The sequence below is a fragment of the Glycine max genome, chromosome 11 (genome assembly GCF_000004515.6).
Source record: "Glycine max cultivar Williams 82 chromosome 11, Glycine_max_v4.0, whole genome shotgun sequence".
NCBI classification, from domain to species: domain Eukaryota; kingdom Viridiplantae; phylum Streptophyta; class Magnoliopsida; order Fabales; family Fabaceae; genus Glycine; species Glycine max.
This window is the reverse complement of record NC_038247.2, coordinates 33,394,899-33,420,856: the sequence shown is the minus strand read 5'-3', so window position 1 is coordinate 33,420,856 and position 25,958 is coordinate 33,394,899. Positions and strand designations below refer to the sequence as shown.

The following is a 25,958-nucleotide window of genomic DNA, read 5'->3' as shown; positions in this document are numbered from 1 at the left end:
GGTTCCTTAAGCTCGAGTCTGTCACACAATAGCAAACAGGTAAATATTAAATATACTAGTTTCCAAATTACTTGAATCAAATTATCCAACAACTTCTTTAAGGTTCAGTGCAAGTGTGCAACACAAATTTCCAAAGCAAAAGATAAGTTCTTGATTGATCACGGCGAAGTACATGAAATGTCCAAATAGGCAGAAGAACAAAAGGGGAAACTCCAAACAGACAGCGTTTTCTTGAGAACTCCTGATACAATGAAAATGTTATGAAACACAGAATCATCAAATTCTGTTCCCTTATTATCAACCTTTTTATCTAGATTTTCTTTTTGTAACCTTCCTATTTTATTTAAAGTGCCACTTAAAAATGTCAAAAGACAAATTTTCTGTATTCATCAGCCTCAAGAGCCATTTCTTGAATGCTCCTGTCTTTCCTTTCTATATCCACCTTAAGTGCTCGATTCAACTCTTTCTCTTTTTCATTTATCTGCATCATTCAATAAAGAACAAATGTCATAACAAAGTCACGATAATAGATCTAACTACATAAAACAGAGAAATTATTTAATAGAGTAAAATAAAAGCTTTCATCCTACATCATCATAAATGTCATCATTGTTCTCATAATCACCACTTTTCCGGGGAAGGATATGGATATGAACATGAGGCACTGATTGCCCTGCTTGAGGTCCATCCTATGGTTCATAAAGATGATTTGGTTAGGTTAAAAAATTGTAGTAGCATGATAGCATGTAAGTCTTAGACAATTATATTTAATTAAAAGAATGAGACTATAGAAATTAGCAGAAATGAAAAAACACATGGTTAAAGTCTCCTTCAATTGTCTTACTTGGATACAAAATGTAAGTGATGAAGCCTTATGGTAGCTCTCTAGCTGCCTACCAAGTTTCTTTGCTATGAGCCATAAATCTACTGTCTCATCATCTGTGAGATCAGCAACACGCTTCACTTCGCGCTTTGAACAGACAAGCACATGTAGATACTGTTAAGTTAACCAAGTTCAGCTTCAAATAGCTAACTGGAGTGAGATTTAGGTTATGAAAATTAATAATGAGCCAAATAATTCTTAAGACTCTTAAGCAAGCAACAATGAGAAACCAATTTTAAATCAAGTGTGGCTGTCCTTTGGCCCTCTTCTTATGAATTCTGTGGTATGTGGGCATATGCAGGCCATGTCATGTTGATTCTCTGATGAAACAAGTTAGCTCTAATGCTCTATAACATGTTCACTCATATTGAATATTGCTATATTAGTAATTAACTAATCACACGGATCTTCAAAGTAGTCAATAGTAACCATTGTAATTATATTATGAAGCTACATATGCTGATATGTAAGACTCATCACATATGCAATGCCTTCTTTTAGCTGGTTCAAGCAATGCCTCTACTTGAATTTTACCCAATTATGAAAATGGATTGATCATCTCATCACAGCATATATTGTTAACAATTAATTAACATCATATTAAAAAGGATATGACCTGCAAATGAAAAAGAAAAGCCAATTAGCAAGTTATATCTGTGGTAGTAGAAATGATTCAAAAGTAATAATTTACTATTTATAAATTTTAAATTTAAATTTAAATTTATTATTAATCTAATAAATCAATATAAAACACAGTGCACTAATTACAATTGTAAAACGACACAGAGAGAAATTATACACAATTTTTTAATCATTAGATTTATGTCATGCAGGGATGAATTGATATTCTTTTCATAACTCTACATGTTAAGGTTTTATTGTTTTTCATTATTTCTTATGATAATCATCATAAACAAAAAAATAAATGAAAATAAAGTTGCAGTTTTACAACTATTTGAGAAAAAGTGGAAATTAAAGCTTATAAAAACATTGTCTCAAACTAAACAAGCCTAATATTTTCTTCGCCATACATGCATACACTCAAAGCATTCATTTTGAGTCAAAAACTTCTTTTGTTAATTTCACAACACTGCCAAACAAATTGTTAAGAAAACTTAATTTATCTCAAAAAGAAAATGGAAAAAAAAAGAAGAAAAGATTATGCCAGTTTGAATATTGGAGATAATAAAGCATATATGATCATAAGAGAAGTGAGAAAACAGAGATAAGGGAGCAGCATACCTGTCACAGCAGGACGCAGGTTGACAAAGGCAAAAGAAAGATTACTTGTATAGAACACTGAACTATGGTGGATCTTGTGAGGCCCAAAATCATAGTATTCAACAGCCATCTAACAAAATTTGTTATTCTTTCTCAATATGCATAAAGAAAATAACAATGATAATATTTTTGATGATTTTGGTTAGTTGTCTATTTACCTTGATGCAGGGGGCAACGGAGAAAACAATCAACTTGATGAATGTATTAGAAATATGCAGCAACTAGGAGCAACAGATGCTATTCAATTAGAATTTTGCTTTCAATTTGTAGGTTTAGAAATTCTATGTACTAGTTTTCTTCATCATTTTTTTTAAATTATTCTTACTTACCCCTTTTGTCATTTCCTTTAGGAAAAAAATAACGGGAAACTTACCAATTAAGAAGTCTTCGCAAAAATGTTTTAAAATGTGTGAATGATTAATTATATGAGTAGTTGATTATGTCAACATTCAATAATTGTTAATTATGTGACAGCTAGTCTCTCCCAAAAAAAATGTTTATAACTTTAAACTACGACACTTGACATTTTATTTTGTCATTTGCAGTCAGAAAATTCGAGTAGGTATTTTATGTAACTATGTGTTTGTTAGGAGCAGAGGGCAGGGGCCCTTGATTTGGAGGACAAGGTGACCTCCATACACTACTGAATTCTAATGAAGTTCTTTCTTGCCTTTTCATTTCCGTTCATTACTTATATATACAAGTTTAATAGTTGTCTGGTAGTGGAAAAGGAAATCATAAAGCACTAACAACCTCTAACAGAGTTGCTCTTAACATAATCATCTCTAACAAATTCTGTTCCTAGTGCTAAGTGCTATAGTCATTCAGGTAGGTGGGTCTCGATATATTCCTTTTGGGCCTCCCTTCGTGGTTGCTGTCATTTTCCTTGGGGCTGTTAGTTATGCTATTGCTAACAGTGTTGCATTTTGAAGGATTAAGCATAGGTTTGAAATTGGTTTTGCAACTAAAAAGAATTGGAATGCACTTAAATCAGAGTATACAGAATTGGTAACTAGTTTAGCTTCGATATCCAAAGATGTTGACTGGTGACTATAAATTACAATATATTCTCAAAAGAAACTAAAATTGTGTATAAATAGACAAATGGCTGAGCAAGAATACATAGGTTCATAGAAAGATTTGTACACAAAATGACAAAGCATTTCTCTGATTATGTGCAGAGAAAGACGAGAAATGTAGAACCAAAAAAATTAATTATGTAGAGTATGATTATAATTGACATTTATTTTTGTAATTACATTAACGTTTTTGTTATAATATTGCATGGTTCCCTTACTAAAACTTCATTACATCACTATCAAGCTAGCTAAGATTGTACATAGGGATTACAATAAACTGAATCAACTCTAAAATAGTTCGAAACAAGATTCAATAATCAGCTTCTTGAAGTTCATGAATCAAATGAACTAAATTTGAACTAAAAATTGAACTTATTAAATAAATGAGTCAAACTTGAACAACATTAATATTTTTTTTGTCATACCTCAGTGGTCCTACAAAACTAATAGAATAAATTCAGTTTTTCCTTTTTAAAAAAAATTAAACAATCATTTTATCCAAAATCTACTAATAAATTGAAATTTTGAAATGAATTGTATTTAAATCTCTTTTTGGTACTAAAATTTTAGGAAAAAGGAGAAGATTACTTGCTCTCTGAATGGAAACAAGCATAACTTGAGTTGAAAATTTATACTAATCCAACACTAACAAGCAAAGCTGAGGCTAAAATAAACAGAGATACCCAAGAGCCGTTAGTTCAACCAAATTGTCATTGTTCCTTGAAACTTTAGTACAATGTAACAATAATTAATAATAATAAGTTCCCCAGAAGACTATAATTTGTGTGACTTGTATGATCCAGTGCATCTCAAAATTTATAAAGTCTAAAGCAGAGGAATAAACTTTTCTGTGGCTACAAGGAAGTGCATTAAGATTGTCTAGACTCAGAAAATCTGGTCACAGGATGCACACAGAATTTACTTTCTACTGTTAGCAAACATGTTATAACTTATAAGAAAAGCTTTCTGTATTCATCGGCCTCTTGACTCATATCTTCAAGGCTTCTGTCTTTCCTCTCCTTGTCCAAGTCAAGTTTTTGTTTCAATTCCTTCTCCTTCTCATCTATCTGAACCAATGACAAACAGCAGAGAACGATCACATATCAAATTCAAATGAAACAAATTATTAAAATCAACAGCATAGCCACAAGAAAAAATCCATCCTACTGCATCATATATCTCGTCATTCTTCTCAAAATCACCACTTTTCCGAGGGATAAGATGAATGTGAACATGCGGTACCATCTGTCCTGCTTGGGGCCCATCCTAAGGTACAGAAAGATAACTCGGTTATTTTTGTAAGACACAAGTAGCATATCATCCAGACAGCACAGTCTGTAAAAGTAGGGAAAATATTTAAGAACATAACTTAGATAAAGTTTTCCAATCAAAATTAGCATTTCATTTTGGTGACCACTGCTTTTATCTTGGAAGCTAAAAGTGGCAGTGGTTAGTGAGAAAAAAATTGACTGGAGAACAGCACCAACACGACCCAAGGTACTGTGTCAGTTTTGTACAATTTTGAATACTAAATACAGGCTAAAATAAATAAATAAAAATTGAACTCCCCCTTTAGTATTTGTTCATCTAATCAATAGGGAATTTTCCTAATATCAAATCATGGTCACAGATATTTTCACGTTTCACCTAAGAGCAATTACAAAATATTAGACAAGCTGTAACCTGGAAACAGTTGTCCAGTAAAAAAGTATAATGCACCAATAAAGCTCATCATCTGGTTGCCTTACATGCTTAATAACTTGGCAAACGAGAGCCAGGAGGAAACTAATTGTTAAAACAATTATATCTACCACGAATCTTCCTAGAAAAGAACTGAAGCAATAATTTAACATTCATACATTCCATACAAATATTGGACAATGATTTCTTAAGCATTTCATCTTTTATACTACCATAATGCTAACGAACGAAGGCTCTATCTTGTTCACATAATGGCATGTGCATAAAAAGGAGAGACAAGTAAAGGTAAATAACTAGAAGGGAAGAGCAAAAACAAAAAAAAGTCAGCATCCATCTAATTCCTAATGACATGGTTGCAAGTTAGCAACAAAGTGCACAACTAGAACTGAACAAGAAATATGAACAACAAATTATCTTTCAGAAATAAAATGTGTTAAAGTACAAAGTAAATTCAAATGTAAAAGAAGAAAGAATTCAATCCAAAGCAGTTAAAAAATAAATGACTAAACGAGCTGAGCATACTTCAAATGAGTCTTACTTGGATAGCAAGAGTAAGTGATGAAGCCTTATGGTAGCTCTCAAGCTGCTTACCAACTTTTTGTGCAGTGAGCCATAAATCAGAAGTCTCATCAGCAGTGAGATCAACGAAACGCTTAACTTCGCGCTTCGAACAGATGAGCACATGTAAAAACTGTAAAGCCAAACATTTACATTGCCATACGCAATCAAGCTTACAACTTTACATTGCACAGGATAAAAGAATCTTGTGCCCAAAACTAAAATTATCTTTAGTAATTAACTATGAAAGTATGAAACACTTATAAACACCCAAGTCTAGCTGTACTTCCAATACTTTCAAACAAGCACATGCAGACACAAATGAATTTTCCCTATGCCTATATACGGTATATCAAACAACTAACCACATGGATAATCTATCAATAGTTTAATGCATTTGAGTGACCATGATGAAACCATAAATCAAAATTGACACTGATAATACAAAGAAGCTCTATAAATATACTCACTAAGAAGTCCATTGCAGTGAAGGACAGGAAACCCCAAAACATATTGTGCTGGACTACATGGCCTTTGTAGATGTATGTAATGTAATGCAGTATCAGTATGCAACAAAACTCAACACAACTATGTTTCTGCTTGTAATTGATTTTCCAACCAAAACAGTGAGCGACAAACTATGAACAAGGTTTTAAATTGCATGGAAAATTGCAGGTAAATGCGGCTGCAACAGCAATCGCGTGAGCCCAAAATCCTTGACATTATAGCTGAAATCGCGGTCGTGGAATGTTGTTTTAAAAAAAAAACATGACTATGAAATTCACCCAATTAAAAGTTTCATTCAGTCTAGAACTAACAAAAAAAACATCAACCATCCCACCCCATCACTGTGTTATTGAAACATGAAACCCATGTAAAGGATATGACCTGCAAAGGGACAAAAACGAGCAAATTATCAAAACGGGTATTTTTTAATCTAAAAAAAGACACCAACTTGGTAAACAACACAGTAAAAAACACAATTATGTTTTGTTGCCTTTACTATTTTCTGACCAAATCAATTAGAAAGCAAAAGGGAAAGGCAAAATGAACTGAACCATGATTGTTTGAAGAATTAGGCATGATGGGCAGTGTTACTTATTGTTACCAGGGAGAAGAGGACGCAGGTTAACCATGGCGTAAGAGAGATTGGTGGAGTAGAACACTTCAGTGTGGTGTATCTTGTAAGGCCCAAAAGTGTAGTCTTCTGCAGCCATCTGCGTGAAGAGAAGGGAAAAAATGGTTGTTAGAGATGGAAAATGACAAGTTGCAAAGAGAAAAAAAGGTTGATCGATGTTCACCTTAATGGAGGGAGGCCCAGATTGATCGAATTCGTAGCTGTGTTGAAGACTGTGGCAGAAACCAATAGGGAATCTTCTTGCCAATGCAGGGAAGCAACACTGTTTGCATCTTCAAATTACTTCGACGAGTATTTATTTAACGTACGTGTGTATTTATCTTAAAATAAAATGTAAATTTAAAATAATTTAGAGTTGTTGGGGTCTGGGAATTTGTGTTATATATTTGGATTATCAGTAAATTAAAGAGAAATCAATATATAAGAGAGAAAAATATAAATGAGTAATAAAATGAAGGTTAAAATATATTTTTATTCTTTACCTTTTTTTATTAAAATTTGTTTTGGCGTTGTGCGTCATGGTTGTTAAACTCTCGATTTAAATCATAAAATCTTACGATTTTACGATTCTATTGAGGGTTGGCGAGTTAAATCGGAAGTAGAATCAAAACCGGAGTAGACTCGTCCGATTTTGCGTAGACTTGAACGAGTTTGGGTAGATTCGCAAGTCTGCTCTGAGTCCACGAGTTTATGAAAACCGGAAACGACGTCGTACAACAACTCCCGAAAATGACTCTGACTCTCTCTGCTCACTCACTCTACCTTGTTCAAGCTACTAACCCCCCAAAATGACTCTCATTGAGCTACTCGCGTCGTTGTGGTTGTCGTCATCGTTGTCGTGCTGTCGTGCTGGACTGCTGAGCTAATCGCGTCGTGGTGGTCCTCGTCATTGTTTGAAACTTGAAAGCCCTCACTCGTCGAAAGCCCTCATTTCCTGACCTAGCTCCAAGCTTTGCTCCATGACGCTAAGGTGTTTTCTTTCTCAAAGCTTCTTTGTTAATTCATCTCTGTTAATTGAAAGTTAGAAACGATGCTTATTAAGGGAGTATCTATTAATTGAAATTCTGGCAATGCTATTGTTAGCTTCATTATAGTGTTGAGTTTTGGGTTCTGTTGCTAAATTAAGGGAGTATCTGTTAATTGAAATCTCTGTTAATTGAAAGTTTGAAACGATGCTTAGTGTTGAATTCTGGCAACGCTAAGGTGGTCCCCCGAACATGGACAAATTATCTGTTAATTGAAATTTTGGCTTCATCAAGGGTGGGTAGTGGGTTTTGTTGCTGCCTTTTAGGTAGTGGGTTTTGTTGCTGCCTTTTGAGTAAACTCTTACGAGTTTACGATTCGATTCTACGAGTCGAGTTTACGGAATCTCTACGATTCTACATAGAATCGCAAGTTTAACAACCATGTTGTGCGTAACAAAATATTTATTTTACTTTTTTTTTATCTCTCAAGTCAATGTAATAAGGGATTCACTCGATTGACTACAATATATATATATATATATATATATATATATATATATATATATATATATATATATATATATATATATATGAATTATTATAAAATTTTTAATTTAATTTAATTTTTTTTAATTCCAATAGGAATTAAAACTAAAATAAATGACAAATTATACTTCTGAATTTTTTTTTTCATTTGATCATTTTGAGAAACTAAATGACATTTTACATTTTTAAGAATAAAATTGGTCATTTAAAACGATGCTATTTTTACTATTTTTTTAATCATATTATTATTACAGAATTATCCATTTTTGATGATTAATTTTCGTTTAGAGAATCACCACTTTTAGTCGCAATCTTCCCTCTCTCAATCACCTTTAAAGTTTTACTAACATTTTTTTAATCGTTTGAAGAAAATGAGAAGCCCGGTCCAAAGAAGATGTCTGACATTAAAAAAACCAAAAATAAAAATTACTGGACAAAAAGCCCACTCTAAGTCCAATCTCTCTCTCTCTCTCTCTCTCTCTCTCTTCTTCTTCTGTTTGTGTTCTCTATCCACAGTAGTTATCTAGTGAGTGTGGTGGCACTTCTCGTGTTGCTCAACACAGACAACAATGGCGTCGGTTTCAGTAATGGCTACGACCAGCAACAACAGGTGGTCCATGGCTTCCTTGCGCTCTGCTTTGCCCTCTCATTCTCCTTCTGTTTCCTCTTCATTGCGCTTCCCTGTATTGCCATCTTCCTCTTCATCCAAGCTCCGAATTTCTCGAACCAAACCCAAATCCCTTCTCACCCCTTTCACCGGTCTGGTTCCTCTTAACCCCCTCTTCCTCTCCTCTCCTTCTTCAGGTACTCACTCCCTCCAATTCCCCTTTTTATTTGCTCATTCTTATAATTTTCTTTTATTAATGTATCCAGGACGTGTCAGTATCCTTAATTTCAAAAAAATTGTCGTATTATTCCTGTGTCGTGTTGTTTCCTGTATCTAGGCTTCGTAGGTTCTTAGATATCATAAAATTCTGCCTTTGCGCCTTCCTTTCTCATTTGGTGTTAGGATTTATTGATTACAACTATGAAAGGAACTTTCGGGATATTCAAAATCTATTTACCTTTTTTATATGCAAAATATGATTGAAGAATTCTAAGGCTTGATTCGGGAAAGTGTCTTCTGATTTTATTTTTACTAATTTAGACAAGAGTTTATTAACCATGTACTGTCAGTTACTCAGTTTTTACACTGTCCACCAATCATCTCGTATTCACGTTGTTTTGTGTTTTTAAGGACTTATACAAGAGTTGGCAAAAACAATTACATGACTTCAGAAGTTGGAAATAAAGTGAAAATAATGCAGTATTTTTGTAATTATTTGTGAAAATACGAAATATGTTTTCAAACCATTGTGGTACGCGAGTTGTTGGAAACATCCTGACACTGTCTTTGATTCCTAGGGATAAAAAAAAATGCTTGGTTCTCTTTTAAGTAAGGTCTCTAATTTAAGTCTTATTTGTGTTTTCAGACTGTGTTGTGGATTTCAGCTCAAATAAGATTGTTTTCCATTGGTGATATGTGTAATTTTAGCCATAGAAAATAAATCGTAGTCTTTAATCTGATAAGCCTCTTGTTAGATCAAGTGCGGAAATCAAATCATATTCTAACATTGCCTTTGAGGTTGTTGTATGTGAATGAAATCTGTTTCCTAATTGTACCCATTATCCTTTGAAATATAGTAGTCAAATTGACTTCACTTCTGGACTTCTTCATGTTACAGAATATGCCGGCTCTGATCACTCTTTTACCATTATTGACAATGGTGGTCGAGTCTCTGCCATGAGACATGGGAGGAAAGTGCCCAAACTCAACAGACCCCCTGATCAGCGCCGCGCACTCATCCGAGGCCTTACAACTCAGCTCCTTAAATATGGTCGCATAAAGACCACCAGAGCAAGGGCCAGTGCAATTAGGAAGTTTGTTGATAAAATGATCACTTTGGCAAAGGATGGTTCTCTTCATAAAAGAAGACAAGCCCTTGGGTTCATCTATGAGAAGCAGATTGTCCATGCTTTGTTTGCGGAGGTTCCAGAACGCTATGGCGAAAGGAATGGGGGTTACACAAGAATTATAAGAACCCTACCAAGGCGGGGTGATAATGCACCTATGGCGTACATTGAACTTGTGTAGCCATCGCCTTTATTTGGGTGCATTTATTAGTAGTCTCACTGCAATGTTGAGCTTGGCTATGTATCCAGTGGTAACAATGATTCTACAGTTTTTCCTATATTTAGTTGTATTTGTATTATGCCTTTTTGACTAGTTTTCAGTTTTCATCTCTTTTTGTACCTATGGAAAAGCAATCATCTTTGATCTTAAATGATCATCTGCAGAAGTTCATAGAATCACTTATATTTTAAGATTAAGATGTTTTAAGTGTGTATTTGTAATATGCCTCTTTGACTACTCTGTTTGCGGCTCTTGCTGTAATAATTATTGACAAGCAATCATCTTTGATCTAAAGTGATCATCTGCAGGTCACACATTCACTTATTTTTAAGAGTACAAATGTTTAAGTGTTTTTTTTACAGTTCTTAGTTTGCATCCTCTTTCTATACTTAATGGACAAACTAATCTTTGCTTCCAAGTGATTAGTAACCTCTGCACAAAGGCATATTCTTATTCTGATTCTGCTACATTTTTTAGGAAAAAACACACTAGCAATTTGCAGTAACAAAAACATCATTCAATATAAATCAATATCATTTTCTCTGGAGAATTGATTTCAAAGGCTAGATATTTGTTTAATGATTTCGGAAAAGACCCGAGCATATAAATTAATATTTGAATTCTGCAACTGAGCATAGAAATTTTGAGTCTCTTCTTAGTGTGGAGGAGTGTGAGAAATGATAACTATAAATCTAGGTTATGTAATTATACAAGGATGATCAAAATTAAAAATTAGTGGGTCATGTGTCAGATTTTAGTCACTAAGTAAAATTGTCCAACAAATATATAAGCTGCATCTCTAGAATTGAGACAGATGATGTAGGACTTTCTAACCCCTCACAAATGTGAGACTTCCTAACAATATGATCACTAATTTAAATATGGTTTAAGGCTACGACAATTTGTTTTAATAGTATGTTTTTGTAAAAGATTTTGTTTGGTATATAGTTTTAGGAAAATGAGGGCGAGCCGTGGTGCAGCGGTAAAGTTGTGCCTTGGTGACTTGTTGGTCATGAGTTCGAATCCGGAAACAGCCTCTTTGCATATGCAAGGGCAAGGCTGCGTACAATATCCTTCCCCCATACCTTCGCATAGCGAAGAGCCTCTGGGCAATGGGGTACGAAGTTTTATATAGTTTTAGGAAAATAATTTATTAAAGTATGATTAATTGGATTCTTTAAGTTATAATTTAATTTGAGGGCAAAACTTGCATAATTGGTCCATTAAAGGATATAATTAAGTTATCATTTTACTGGGTCATCATTTCCCAAGTCGATCTAATAAAAGATTACTTATACTATCCTTAAAGAACGAAAATTAATGAATGAAGGCTTTCAGCCTCAGTCTTTTAGTTTTCCAATGTTCATACTGCAGTGTACTGTGCACGAGGAGACGCTGTAAATGAGATTATAAGTCTTGATTTCCGATGACTAAGCATGTGCAACTTCACTTTGTGGAATCAACACGCACACATGTATATAAGTATAGTTTTAAGCGTTTCAGGTAATTTTCATAGTACTAGTATTTCAGAAATACTTCTGTCATTCTGTTCTGTGTATCTCAGTATTCATTCACTTCAAACTCAATGGCTAAAGAAGGTCATAGAATTGCCATAGGAATCAATCTGGGAACAACTTACTCATGTGTTGCAGTATGGCGGGAGCATCACCGTCGAGTGGAGATAATCCACAATGATCAGGGCAACACTAGGAGTGAAGCAACTGTTGGTTGCTTCAGCTTTTTCACGGTGTCACCATGAATTTATGGACTAGAATCAATTCGTACTTGTTATCCGAACACATTATTAATCAGAATGATCAGAATTCTTTTAAGTTTGCAGATTCTAAGAGATTGATTGGTAGGAAATATAGTGATCCTGTGGTTCAAAAGGACAAGCTGTTATGGCATTCAAGGTTGTTGCCGGTACTAATGACAAACCTATGATCATCCTTAACTACAAGGGTGAGGAGAAGCACTTTTGTGCTGAGGAAAAAAATGTCTATCATCAATGGTTCTTGCGAAGATGTGGCAGATTGCAGAAGCGTTTTTGGAGAAACATGCAAAGAATGAAGTGGTTACTGTGCCTGCCTATTTCAATGATTCTCAGTATAAAGCTACCATAGATGCTGGAAAAATTGCAGGCCTAAATATTCTGCGGATAATCAATGAACCCGTTGCTGCGGCAATCATGCATGGTCTTGACATGAGGACTAATAATTGTGTTGGAGAGCGAAACATTTTCATCTTTGACCTTGGTGGTGGTACTTTTGATGCGTCTCTCCTTACTCTTAAGGGTAAGATCTTTAAAGTTAAGGCCACAGCTGGAAATGGTCACCTTGGGGGAGAGGACATTGATAATAGAATGCTGGACCATTTTGTAAAGGAGATCAAAAGAAAAAAAAAAGTGGACATTAGTGGGAACCTGAAGGTGCTGAGGAGGTTAAAAACCACGTGCGAGAGGGCAAAAAGAACACTCTCACATGCTGTTACTACCAACATTGAAGTAGATGCTTTATCTGATGCCATTGACTTCTGTTCTTCGATCACTCGTGCAAAGTTTGAGGAAATCAATATGGAGCTCTTTAAGGAGTGTATGGAGACAGTGGATAAGTGTCTTACTGATTCTAAGATGAACAAGAGCAGTGTACATGATGTTATCCTTGTTGTGGTTCTTCAAGGATTCCCAAAGTGCAAGAGCTATTGCAGGACTTTTCCAACGGAAAGGATCTGTGAAAGAGCATCAACCCTGATGAAGCTGTTGCTTATGGTGCAGCTGTGCATGCTGCTTTGCTGAGTGAAGACTGTCAAGGGAAGAAATTAATAGAATGATTCAAGAAGCAGAGGAATACCAAGCTGAAGATAAGAAATTCCTTAGGAAGGCCACTGCAATGAATAAATTGAATGATTATGTTAACAAGATGAACAATGGGTTGGAAAATGAAAATTTAAGTTCAAAACTCTGCTCAGAAGACAAGGAGAAGATAAGTTCTGCAATTACAAAGGCCACAAAGTTGATTGATGGTGATAATAAAAAATGATGAAATAGATGTTTGAGGATTATATGAAAGAGCTCAAGAACCTCTTTGAACGTGTCATTGGGAAATTTGATTAAGTGTTTTATTATCTTAGATTTTTGTTGTGCTGGCCTATCATTTTGAATGTGTGATGAATGCAAATTTTTATGATGAATATTATCTAAACAATGTTGAAGTTTAAATTATTTGTACTTGAAATGTTTAAATTGTTACCTTTGTTAACTTTGGCAGTACTCATAGTTGCTGAATTGTTCGTTGTACTAGTATATTAAAAAATACCGACATGGTTCAGTGGTTAGCTATGGTTCCGCATGGTCAGGTTTGATCCGTTTTAAGACTAGTATGAATGAAGTTGTTGGTTTCCATGGGTCTAATTCGGTTTAATGTGTCCCTTGTCAAACCGAATCAATCATTTAAATCGTTCTTTAATTTTTGATAAATAGTTATTTTTGTCTGTGAATGTGTAATTTGTTAATAAATGCGTGCCTGAAATATAAAAATACAAAATTTAGTCCTTAGAAGTATAAAAAGTGCGAAAAATATATCTGACTGTTAACTTTCGTCATCATCTCTAATTGTTAGCATAAGACATATTTGTCATAATATTTTTTTAACTTTTCATTTTCCTACCCTGCTGACAAACGCATCCCTGAAAGATGAAAATGCAAAATTTAGTCCCTAGAAGTATAAAAAGTGCGAAAAATATATTTGACTGTTAACTTTCGCCTCTCACCGTTACTAAAATAGCCTACATGGCACAGAGAGACAAATTTATCACTAAAATGATTGTCAACGTGGTCATCTCTAATTGTTAGCATAAGACATATTTGTCATAATATTTTTTTGACTTTTCATCTTCCTACCCCGCTGACAAACGCGTCTCTGAAAGATGAAAATGCAAGATTTAGTCCTGAAAGTATAAAAAGTGAAACAAATATATTCAAACATTAATAATAGATAGTGACTAATTATTATAATTTTGAAAAATTTATAATGACTCCGACAAAATTTCGGGAGAGCTACATCACATCGGTAAATGTCTTTTTTCATATATAATTTTTAAGATTCATCAACAGTTGAGACATGCATAAAATATTACCAATAGAAGTGAATTTTTATTGCTTTGGCGAATTCTTCTTACTTTTTTTCAACTACAAAAAAATCAATCATTTGGTTGTCAACTCTTGAATAAATGCTATCAACATAGAAAAAAAAAAGAAAAAAAAAATTTACTTTAAAACAATAAGAAAATTATTATTTTTGTTTAATCAAACACAGTTTATTTAATTATTTTTTTATATAAATTTTTCATAATAAAATATGAATGTCTATTAGTATATGCAATGACATCAAATTACAAATTATAATAAAAGTTTGTTGATTTTTATTTTTTTTTTAAATCATACACAATTATTTTTTATTGACTCATTATTTAAAAAATCATAACCTTAAAAAAAATCATTCCAGAGGAGGCTAGTGTTTTTCACAAATTAAAAATGTCATTACAATTGCAATTTTTCCTAAAAATTATTCACGGACCTAATTTAACTATAATACTTTACAATAAGTATTTTTTTTACTTAACCTTTCATCAAGCATGAGAGTGTAAAAAAATTATTTATAGTTTATAAAACGAGTATGTTTTTTTCTTCTAGACTCAATTTAATTTACGACTTTGTTAAAAAAATTTGTCACAATCATTATAATTTTTTTCAAATTATAATAACTAGTTACAATTAACTATTAACGTTTTGATATATTTGTCGCACTTTTTACACTTTTGAAGACTAAATTTTATATTCTTATCTTTTAGGGACGTATTTGTCAGCGGAGTAAGAAAATGAAAAGTCAAAAAATATTATATAATAAATATGCTCATATGCTGACAATTAGAGATGACCTTATGTTATTTTATTAACGGTGACAGATGAAAATTAACAACTAAATATATTTGTCGCACTTTTTATACTTTCGGGGACTAAATTTTGTATTTTTATCTTTTGTTAACAAATTATACATTTAACAACAAAAGTGACTACTTACTCTTATTTTTACATCACTGAAACTATTTTGATTAAATCGAGATAAATTATATAGACTCATAAAGAAACGATTAGGGTCAGATTAGTAATAGAAAGTTTGGAATAATATATATAAAATATTAAATTTAAATTTCAATGCGATCATTACACAAAAAAGAAAAAAGGAATAGTCAATACAACGATCTTCTCATTATTTTATTTTTATTCATAAGAATCAATATCATAAATAGGAAATATCATCACTTCAATGAAAAAAATAGCTTATTGATATTAATTTATAATTTTGGCAATTTACATAAGTTATAGTAATTTATGACTTAATTATCATTAATAAACTATAGTAACATTTTATGTCTACCAGATCTATGACAATTGAATTTGGAGGGTGTTTAAAAAGCTCATGTAAATTTCAACTGAACTTTTGAAAAGGGTTTATGATTTTTATATGTCCTTTTAAATATATTTAAGAAACTTATAATCAAATTTATTTTTATATGTTCATAAGTTATAATAAATTTTGACTTAATTATCATTAATAAATTATAATTTTTTTATAACACCTATGAGGCTATGACAATTGAATTTAGTGGGTGTCTAAAAAGCTCATGTAAATTTCTTTTGAATTTTTTAAAATGATTTTTGATATTTTACAAGTCTTTTAAAAATTAATTTATAATCAAATTTATAATATAAAGCTTCATATAGTAAGAAAATAGTAATAAATATGTAATCAAGCTATTTTTTCAACAAACACACCCTTATTTTTAACATGCTCAATCCTAATAAGTTTAGGTTTAATTTAAGCTGTTTAGGAAATGATTATTATAAGGCAATTGCAAATGTGAAAATTAAGTCATTGAGAAGAGATCAATTAATTCATCCGCATGATAATAATAATAATAAAACGTAGTTAAAACATAGTTTTGTTCCTCACAAATAATATAAATTTTATTTTAAATGCAGTGAATTTTTAGTTTTAGTTTGTGTTTTGTAAAAAAAAGTAATTAAATAACACGTTTAGTTTTTTTTTGCCAATATCATAGATCATTAAGTATTAATATATTAAATGTAAAAATATTCACTTTTGAAAACATGAAACACAAATCAAAATTTAAATTAAATTAAGGCAAAAAAAAATTTATCCAACAATATATTTAAATATCCATTTATACACGTCACAATTTTTTATTTATACAAAAATTATTTTTATTTATTATGTACCAAAATAATTGTTTTAAGAAAAAAAAGATATTTATTATTTTATACTGTTATTTAATCACAAATAATTATATATTAATTTTCATAAAACTATCTTAAAAATATATATTAATGATAATTTATAATAAGTTTGTTCACTGTTTTTTTAATAAAAACTCTTTTACACGGTCAATGGATGAGTATTAAACTCTTGTTTTAATATGTTATTTTAATACTACTATAAATTATGTAGACACTAAGGTAATTAAATATTGGGAAAGTAACTAGGAAGGGAAGTAACCTAGGTAGATTTAGATAACTAGATAAGGTTGTCGTTGATATCTCCCAATTTGTCCCATAAGCCATTGTACATGCGCCATTTGCAGTCTTCACTTCTTGTCCTAAGCCTCAACACAAACACAAACTCAAACACACACACTCTTTCTTCTATCTTCTCCCAATTTGAGTTGAGATTCTGAGAGTAACAATCAAAGTTTGGAAAAAAAAAAAGTTTTGAGGGAAGAAAAGACCAATATGCTGGGTGTGGCCACTCTTACTTTGGGTTCATCCACCACAATGGTGGCTCAGAACCATGCTCAACAACATGCCACCACTCTTGCCTCAGCCAATGGAAACAGAAGGCACAGTGTTTCCAACAGGACTCACTCCTTGCCTATGAGTTTGGTGTCTCCCACCAACCAAAGTTTCACCTTTCTCTCTTCCTTTAAAGAACCAACACATGCACGCCCCTTCACCACTGCTGTTGCATCTGTTGATTCTGACCAGCTTGATTCATCTGATCCTCCCACCAAGGTTTGTTCCTCTCTTAAACTCCAACCCCACATTGAATTTGTGTTCAATTTTAGTTTTTTATTCTTATTTTTTCCATTTTGGTGTTGGTTCTACGTTATGTTATCCTAAGTTGTTATCTGTGAAGGGGGTCTAGCTCAGTTGGTTCAGCAGGGTGTGTGAATAATTGTAAACCCCTGACACTTTCTTTGATTTCCAGGGATAAAAAAAAAAAAAAATCCTAAGTTGTTCTCTAGTGAGTGCCTGAGTGGTGTTATCCTTGTCATGAGAGAAAACGGTAGATGATGTGATTCTTTAATTGGTTTTGATGGTAATTACTAATTAGTTTATTCCTCTTATTTATTTATTATTTATTTTGGCTTGTCTTTGCAGAATGAAGCCACCAAGTATTATTTTCTTGTTGCAAATGCAAAGTTTATGTTGGACGAGGAGGAGCATTTCCAAGAGCAATTGTTCGAGCGGCTTCGTCTCTTTGGAGAGCGTAATCAAGAACAGGATTTCTGGCTTGTCATTGAGCCTAAGTTCTTGGATAAGTTTTCTAACATTACCAAGAGATTAAAGAGACCTGCTGTTGCTCTTGTGTCAACCAATGGTCCCTGGATCACGTAAGAACGTCAATTCTTCATTTTTCAGTGATTGATTCTACAATTGCTTTTAACTGTGGAGTATACTTGAAAAGTATGATGCTACATTGATGCTTGGATTTGCTTTCATTAACTATAAAAGGAGGAAAATTTCTTTCATGTCATATCCAAATTATGTGTGTCTGTGGATGCTTTCATACATTGGTAGCCATTCTATGTAGAATAATCTCTAGACAAATCCCTAGCCACTTATGGTTGAGTACCTAATCTAAGCCTATGTGGCTAAAATAAATGTCTTTTTATGTGCTTGCATCCTGGTGATTCTCACTTCTCATGCAAGAATTGATCATTTGCTTCTTTTTTTTATTTGGCAATCTTGAAGCTTTCAGTTGTTAAATGTGGTAAAAGGGTTTCTCCGTTTCCGCATATTTTCCTCCCTTTACTTTTAGTGTTTGGGCTCTGCTGATGGGTGCTCCACCCTTTCAAATGATATAATATGAAACAATGGTGTCAAAAACTAGTGTATGATCAACAAAATTGCTGCAATGAAAATCATCAACATAGCATCAAATGCCAGTTTATAATGTTTGGACTTTTGGCAGATTCATGAAGTTGAGACTGGACCGAGTTTTATCTGACTGTTTTGAAGCTGAGAGTCTAGAAGAAGCATTAGCTTTCAATCCTACTGATCTGAAGTTTGAGAAGCCTGAAAAATGGGTGGCACCCTATCCTAAATATGAATCTGGATGGTGGAAACCCTTCTTGCCCCCTGTTCAGACAGAGGTGAAGCCTTAAGATATTATTTATCCACACTGTTTCAGTGCTTGGTATTCTTAAATCTTCTTTTTCCAATGGTTCTTGTTCAAGTGCAACTGGATGGTAGTTAAAGTTGGCTAAATTTGCATCCAGTTTTGTTTTTTTGGGAGTTAGTATGATTATTTAAAGTTGAGGTGTTGTCCTTAGGATCTAAGTTGTAGGAGTTGTATTTTATGTCTCACAAATGAGTTAAGTATAATAGATAATTGTTATGAGATTGATGTTCTCGGTTTCTAGAAATGTATGTGAACTGTGAAGGCCCGCAACTTATTAGATTTTTTGTCTTTTGAATAACTGACTTCTAAGGTACTCAAATTTAGATTACATAAAGCGTGTGTGTAGGGCTTGAAATTACAGTTCATCAAATGAAGTTACCTCAAATGTACTCACTTACACTTTTTATCCATTTGCTTTAGCCATTGTCTTTGCCTAGAGATCCACCTATAGCCAACTTCTAATTTGCTAAATCCTCCAGTAACTGTATCCAACTTTCGTAGATTCTTAATTATGTCTTTAAAAGTGTAACTGCACATATTGAACTGGGATGTGGTAAAACAAACCCCACAATGGCTTGACAGATTGTAATACCTCTTGCCATAAAAGGCAGGTTCCCATTAGAATCTTCCCCTCCACATTGGGTTATTTTGTTAGCCTTGTTTTAGCTATGAGACATTTATGCATCTCCTATATGACTAACGGTAGTTTATCTGTGGGATGCTCCTATTTATATTGTCTTACAAGATCCTCTTTGATACAAAGAATACTAGACAAGAAAGCCAACTAAGTTCAGGGCTATTTGATTTCATTTAGAGATGTGCAAAAAAAGTTTATATGAACTTGCACATATCCACAAGTAAATCCAATTGTATAGAAAGGGCTATTTACTTTTCATGTGTTATATGTCTATAAACCATTTGCCTAACGTGGATGCCGTTTCATTACAGAAAGAAAAATGACCAGATATATTTCTTTAGTTCAATGAAGTTATGCTTTAAAGAAAGAAGGACCACTAAGTTTCTTTCTAGTTCACGTAAGTGGAACATGTTCTGCATTTCTTGAAGGTTGTAAAATCGCTCCCTTGATTCCTTCCTTCCATGAGTCTGTGCCATACATCAACTATGATCTTCCCTCAGTTATGGTCTACTTGCAGACATTGCTAGTCACCTTCCCCAACCTTAGACTAGATTCTGCTGATGGATCATGCTTCTTTCTGCTAACGAATATTGGCTTTGCTAGTTATGACACTTGCCAACATCTAACCCTGTGCCCTGGATGACAATCAAATGGTCATTATCCTCCCTTCCAAACAGTATCTTATGAGCCAATCAAATGCTGAAAATTATATCAAATGTATAATATTCTCTGAAACCTCAATATATAAAATCTTTTGGTACATTTTTTTTTTGAAATCCAGGACTGTACAGTTTCTGATGAATTTTTAAATAAATCAAACGTGAGGCAAGTGAAGAACACTAAATTGGACCTATGCATAATTAATCAACGGCAAACCGGATTACAAAAATTGGTGTAACGACTAGTTCAAAATTACTGAACCTGACGGGTAAGACTTGCACTATTTGTAAGAATACTAGTGGCTACTACTAATACAATTATGTAGCAACAACGTTTTTTGCACATCTTGTTATAGAGAAACTAACAGAAGCTAAAAGCACCATGAAGTATTAATCCGAAACAGAACCCTGATGACATGCAAAAGGAATTGCATCACCTCTAATCCAGAAAGCACTCTTGCAAGTGTTGCGATTTCCCGAAAAACTTTTTCATCAAATCTGCATATAGATTATTTAATTCAAACAATGCCTTCTCACCAAGGATGTCAATAATGTCCCCATGCTTTTCATATATCGCTGGCACTATCAGCAATATCACGGACACTGCATCATCAGAGCAAAGGAGAAAGCAGATTAGCACTAACTTGCACTTCAGTAGAACCAGTTTTAACATACACGTATCTTTGCATGTGTGTAATGCTATAAAACAGGAACATCCCTTAAAAATGGCAGACACTAATTGAGCAATGACACTTCATGGACATGCATTGGACACGTGTCAGACACCCTTCTACCGTGTCACAATTAAAAAATATTTTTTTCCTCAATTCACACACCTCCCAAACATAGTTTGAAATCATCTAAAAATACTATTGTAAAGCTTAACAACTTTGTTTTGAGAATGTGAATATATGCAGTGTCTTAGTGTCCTATATATGTCATATCCAAGCGTCCTATATTTTGGACATTAATTGTTTTTGTATCCATGTCCGTGTCATGTCTGATATGTGAGTCGGTGCTTCATAGGTGGAATGTCATTGTATGACATAACGGCATGGAATTAGGCTATTTCAAATTGTAGGGGTTTTGTAATTTGACTTTAGGTAGCTGACCTATGTAGATTAGAGTTGCTGCAGTGATCCAACAGTCAAGAACTGAGACAGCTCCCAATGTCACTGTAACCTGCAGATTAATTTCTTGTCAGAGAAAACCACATGGCACTGTTGACAACATGAGTAAGCAAGCTTAGGAGGATGCTGAAAAGCACCAAGAGAAATTTCTTCAAATCTTGTCCGGAAGCTACGATCCCAAATGTTATGAGTAGATGGTTAAGTATACGTGTTACTGAAATAGCTGTACTGACAAGCAACCCTTTGGGCAAGATGAATGCTGATAATTCAGGGGGTGGTGATCTGTATTAACAAGAAAATAGTATCATTCCTTGGTGTAAAACAATAGTCCAACAAGGTGTGTGGACAAACTCATTCAATGAAAAATCAAGAGAACAGGCAGCACGATGAGAAGAGATGGAGGGGGGGGGGGGGGGGGGGGGGGGGGGTGGGCTTTTGGGCTGGGACTAGGTGGTTCATTCACACTAAGTTATAGACATTTTGTTCTTTGAAAAGAAAAAACAGAAAATATATAATATATGTTCCATTGCAAGTCACTGATTTGGTGAGCTTAACATGGGAATGATTTGAAATTAGTGTCAAGTAATGACATCACAGAGAATAAGGAAACTAGTAAACTAACTCAAGCAGCTGCTTGCAGAAAACTTATTAAATACAAAACTGTTTGGGACTCAATTTGATCTTCTGTAAAACAAGTATCAGAGTGCTCTCAACCATGCAATTTGATTTGTGTATGGAAGAGATGAAAATAAGGACAAGCAAAATGAAAACAAAACAATAATTATTTAATTTCAATCAGTTATTCCATTATGATATCTACCAAAGACAAGTAACAGCACCCCGGATGTAGTGATAAATCTAGAATTGGCATAGTACTTGAGTTGTGCCATTGCTGATTGTTACTCCAAATATGAATATAACATGATGAGATGTTGCAAATGGTTACAGAACTCTTTCATTAAAGAAAAAAATGTAAGACAAGATAATTTAGTAGCCGCAACACTGATATTAATATTTCTTGAAAATTAATATTCATTTTCAAATAGCAAGTTACATTAGCTGGATTGGGAGTTTCAAGTATTAGATTACCTCAACATAGGAAAAAAATGCTTTAACAACTGATTGATAGAGTGCATGAAACTTACGTGTCAATAAAGGATGTTAAATGGCTCCACAGAAACAACATTGCCAATAGGAGTATGAGAGAGTCACAAATGAAACTAATCAGGGTGCAATCCATCCTCTTAAAAAACAACCATATGAAAGTTACACCAACAAGGACACTTGCAGAGATCTTCCTGTTCCTCCAGAGTATAATATCAGCGACTATGCAGAAAGAAACCAAGTTTTACCATAAATTTTATCACAACCAAGCTTTTCCTTAAGCACTTATAGAAGAAAAAATGAAATAAACTTTTTCCCTAAGCTAATTTAGTGTGTGGGATAAACTTATGCCACTTATCTGCTTATTTTCTTTTTCTATAAGTGATTATAGAAAAACTTATTTAGGGTCTATTTGGATGCATTTTTCTAAAAGCACTTCTAAGAGGAAAAAAATAAGAGAAAAAGAAAATGAATTTTTCTTCTTATTTTCTTGTCCTAGGAGTACTTTCAGAGAAGCTTACCCAAACATGCCCCAAGTTAACATGTTCAATGTAATTTTTGAAACACAAATGAAACTTTCAAAGCATGTCATGTATGAAGGAGTATAAAAGAAGCAGAAGAGCATACTCAGTCCAGAGCCTAGGATCACACGAAGAGGCCTTTTCCGGCCAAAGAAGCGGTTCTTGGCAGTGGAGTAGACAAAGTATTTCTCAAAATCAGTCTCAAATTCTGAGTCTTCCTCATCAAATTCTTTGTTACCGAGAAAATCAGAATCTGCAACATCCATGAATTCTGTTGGTCGAGTCATTATTTATCCTCCTCCTTCTTCAATAGTATTTGTTAGATCTTTTCCCTAATGTTGTTATAAATATAGTATGGACCTGTAAACAATGGCATTTCCAAAGAAAAACAATGGCATGCATTAACAAAATAAATGTTACAAATATGTTCATTGCATGATCAAATGTCATTGTTTGTATGCATGCATGGATAAATTTGTTAGTATGAAGGTTAGAGAATTTGCATATACGCACACACATTTACAAGTCTAAAAGATGAAATAATACATAGTTTCTTACTATCATGGATCAATAACCAGTGGAGGGTTTATCCCTGTAGAGCTTACTTCATTTCAAGAATATATGGATTCGTTTTAGAGAAACTCTGGTTTCTGCCTATGCAATCTGTTACAAATCTCAGGGAGCCTATGCAACGAAATCGACCCCTCAATGTTCGCATGAAAGCAATCACGAGTTAAAATAAATTAATACTATTTTTTTGTTTTTATTATATTTTCAAATTTTAATTATCTTATTTTTTAATTGAAATTTTTATGCAATTTTTTTTTAATAATCACATGTTTCCTTCAGTAGAAAAAATATACTCTAGACTCTAGTTGAAGTAGGATTTCAACTGATGGATTTATCTATAATAAATTTTTTTATAACTAGTATTTTAGTATATGTATTGTACAAGATAAATATTTATTTATATAATTAAAATTTATGATAAATAAATATTATTTAATATATATTTTTTTGTTTAGTTGAAGTAAAAGTAAAAAAAAAAAGAGAGAAAGCTTTACTTTTAGAAATAAAAATTTAATTTTTTTGTTTTAATTTTCTCTTTAATTCAAATTTTAAAACTTTCTTACTCTCCTCATTTTCTTTCTTCTAAATCAAACAAAGGATTAGGATAATCAAACCTTTCTTCCCCAATTTTCTTGTACAATCTTTCCCTGTAATTCTAACTTAATTTTCAAGGACTTTCTCTATATAAAATATAAATAACGGGAGACAACATTCTAGGTAGATCATACAGTTATAATTTTTTTCTTTCTCATCCAAGATAGAAACTGCATCATATTATAATCATATGTGCAACAAAAAAAAAAACTGCATCATATTATAATCATATGTGCAACAAAAAAAAAACTGCATCATATTATAAACAGGGGCAAATTGCTAGAAGCACAATGATGAGTGTTGAGTTCTTTCATTGCTTTTTTTTTACATATGATAATAGGAAACTGGTGAAACAATATACAATTCATTGGGGTGTGAGTGCATGCCCAAACCTTAAGGAAGCCTTAGCTTTGCTACATAAAATTTCATACATCATAACAAACACTATATCATTTATCTCTTCATAGAACTACTACTATCAAGGAACAACTCATAGTTTTTTCACCAAGAGATGGACTCCATGCTCAGGCTCCATGAGCAACCTAAGAGTAGGCGACTGAACGTATCGCATAGAGAGGGAGAAAATGAATTTGGACAAGATGAGAGCTATCAGCATCTTAAGTTCAACCATAGCCAAGTTCTGTCCAAGACACACTCGTGGACCTACCCCAAAGGGCATGTACATGTGTGGCAACTTACAAGCACCTATGGTTCCATTGGAAAATCTTTCTGGGTTGAATTTGTAGGCATCATCTCCCTAGATATCTAGATTAGTATGCAAAGTTACTACCATTACCCAAATGCTTAATCCCTTGGGGACATCAATGTTCCCAAATTTCAAGTCCTTGAAGGCTTTCCTTGACGCCACAACTACAAGGGAATTGTGATACCCTCTACCAAGGTTATCAAACTCGAGAGTTTATGCAAACTCGAGAGTTTATGCAAACTCGTGGGAGTTTCATAAACTCGACTCGTAATTCAACTCGTAGACTTGTAAGAGTTTACTTCATATAAAAATAATAACAAAATATTTATAAATAACATACTAATTAAACATTTCAACAATATAATAAAGCAAAATAGTAAATCATAAAGTTTAGAATATTTAATTAACCAAGTCTAGTAATAATACATCGCTACTAGATAATAACTTGCAGAGGTTATAGTAGTTGTAGATCATTCTCATCGAGGGTTTGATGTTATTAGAGAACAAATGTTTGATATTATTAAAGGTATGAATTTTGTATTTGAGAATAATACACTAAATGAAGGTATGTTGAATGCTATACAAAGAGAAAACAATAAAAAATGACTTACATTTTGGTCTAATTTTTTTTAACTTGCTAACTCGTTGACTCGGTGGTAAACTCGAGAGTTTACTGAGTTTACTTAGAGTTTGTAGAGTTTGCCCATAGTCTACTAAAAAAAAGTTTACTCAAGAGTCAAATCGCAGAGGACAAGTGGACTCGTAAACTTGTAAGAGTTGGCGAGATAACTCGAGAGTTTGATAATCATGGCCTCTACTCTGATATACATATTTATATAATAAAATACATGAAAATATGAAATTACATAAAATGATTTTATTCAATAAACATAAAGGAGTTCACGTGGATAAAATATTCACATTCGCGTTAATCACCAAATTAAAAATTTATCAATTAAGAGTATGAAAATATTTTTGGCTCAAAACAAGGCCTTCTGAAACTTCAGAGAATGAACTAAAGACTCAACATGTGAAACAAAAATGATAAAAACTACATGTCCAAAACTTAATGCAATTAATATAGAAACTCATGTCCTAATGTCACATCATATCAGAGCATTGTGGTCCAGCGTCCTTTAGCACGAGGTTCTTTAAAGTCACTCACTTAACTATCTGCTCCCACGAACACAAGGTTCAAGATCATCACAAGATCCAAACATAAACAATACACAG

The 25,958-nt window shown here is 33.1% G+C and overlaps 4 protein-coding genes and 2 pseudogenes across 4 annotated transcripts; 3 read left to right on the top strand and 3 right to left on the bottom strand.

Annotated features, from left to right (window-relative positions):
* Positions 1 to 130: 130 nt before the first annotated feature.
* Positions 131 to 2,460, bottom strand: LOC100527670 (HIT-like superfamily protein). The gene is made up of 5 exons (NM_001248806.3): positions 2,323 to 2,460; positions 2,124 to 2,234; positions 845 to 991; positions 591 to 689; positions 131 to 481 (listed from the first exon to the last, which is right to left on the bottom strand). Exons 2-5 carry the CDS (start codon positions 2,232 to 2,234, stop codon positions 365 to 367), a joined length of 474 nt encoding a protein of 157 aa, NP_001235735.2. The 5' UTR covers positions 2,323 to 2,460; the 3' UTR covers positions 131 to 364.
* Positions 2,461 to 3,936: 1,476 nt separating this feature from the next.
* Positions 3,937 to 6,927, bottom strand: LOC100779544 (bifunctional bis(5'-adenosyl)-triphosphatase/adenylylsulfatase FHIT-like; annotated as a pseudogene).
* Positions 6,928 to 8,581: 1,654 nt separating this feature from the next.
* LOC100779016 (50S ribosomal protein L17, chloroplastic) lies at positions 8,582 to 10,605 on the top strand. The gene is made up of 2 exons (XM_003538300.5): positions 8,582 to 8,955; positions 9,876 to 10,605. The coding sequence occupies exons 1-2, from the start codon at positions 8,721 to 8,723 to the stop codon at positions 10,283 to 10,285; spliced, it is 645 nt and encodes a 214-aa protein (XP_003538348.1). The 5' UTR covers positions 8,582 to 8,720; the 3' UTR covers positions 10,286 to 10,605.
* A 130-nt stretch (positions 10,606 to 10,735) lies between these two features.
* Positions 10,736 to 13,581, top strand: LOC100804142 (heat shock 70 kDa protein 4-like; annotated as a pseudogene).
* A 3,288-nt stretch (positions 13,582 to 16,869) lies between these two features.
* On the top strand, positions 16,870 to 19,102 carry LOC100778483 (uncharacterized). The gene is made up of 3 exons (XM_003538299.5): positions 16,870 to 17,411; positions 17,781 to 18,013; positions 18,595 to 19,102. Exons 1-3 carry the CDS (start codon positions 17,133 to 17,135, stop codon positions 18,785 to 18,787), a joined length of 705 nt encoding a protein of 234 aa, XP_003538347.1. The 5' UTR covers positions 16,870 to 17,132; the 3' UTR covers positions 18,788 to 19,102.
* A 1,437-nt stretch (positions 19,103 to 20,539) lies between these two features.
* LOC112998391 (uncharacterized) lies at positions 20,540 to 23,142 on the bottom strand. Its single transcript, XM_041006848.1, has 4 exons — positions 22,856 to 23,142; positions 21,446 to 21,512; positions 21,213 to 21,282; positions 20,540 to 20,703 (listed from the first exon to the last, which is right to left on the bottom strand). The coding sequence occupies exons 1-4, from the start codon at positions 23,140 to 23,142 to the stop codon at positions 20,540 to 20,542; spliced, it is 588 nt and encodes a 195-aa protein (XP_040862782.1).
* Between the last annotated feature and the right edge of the window lie 2,816 nt (positions 23,143 to 25,958).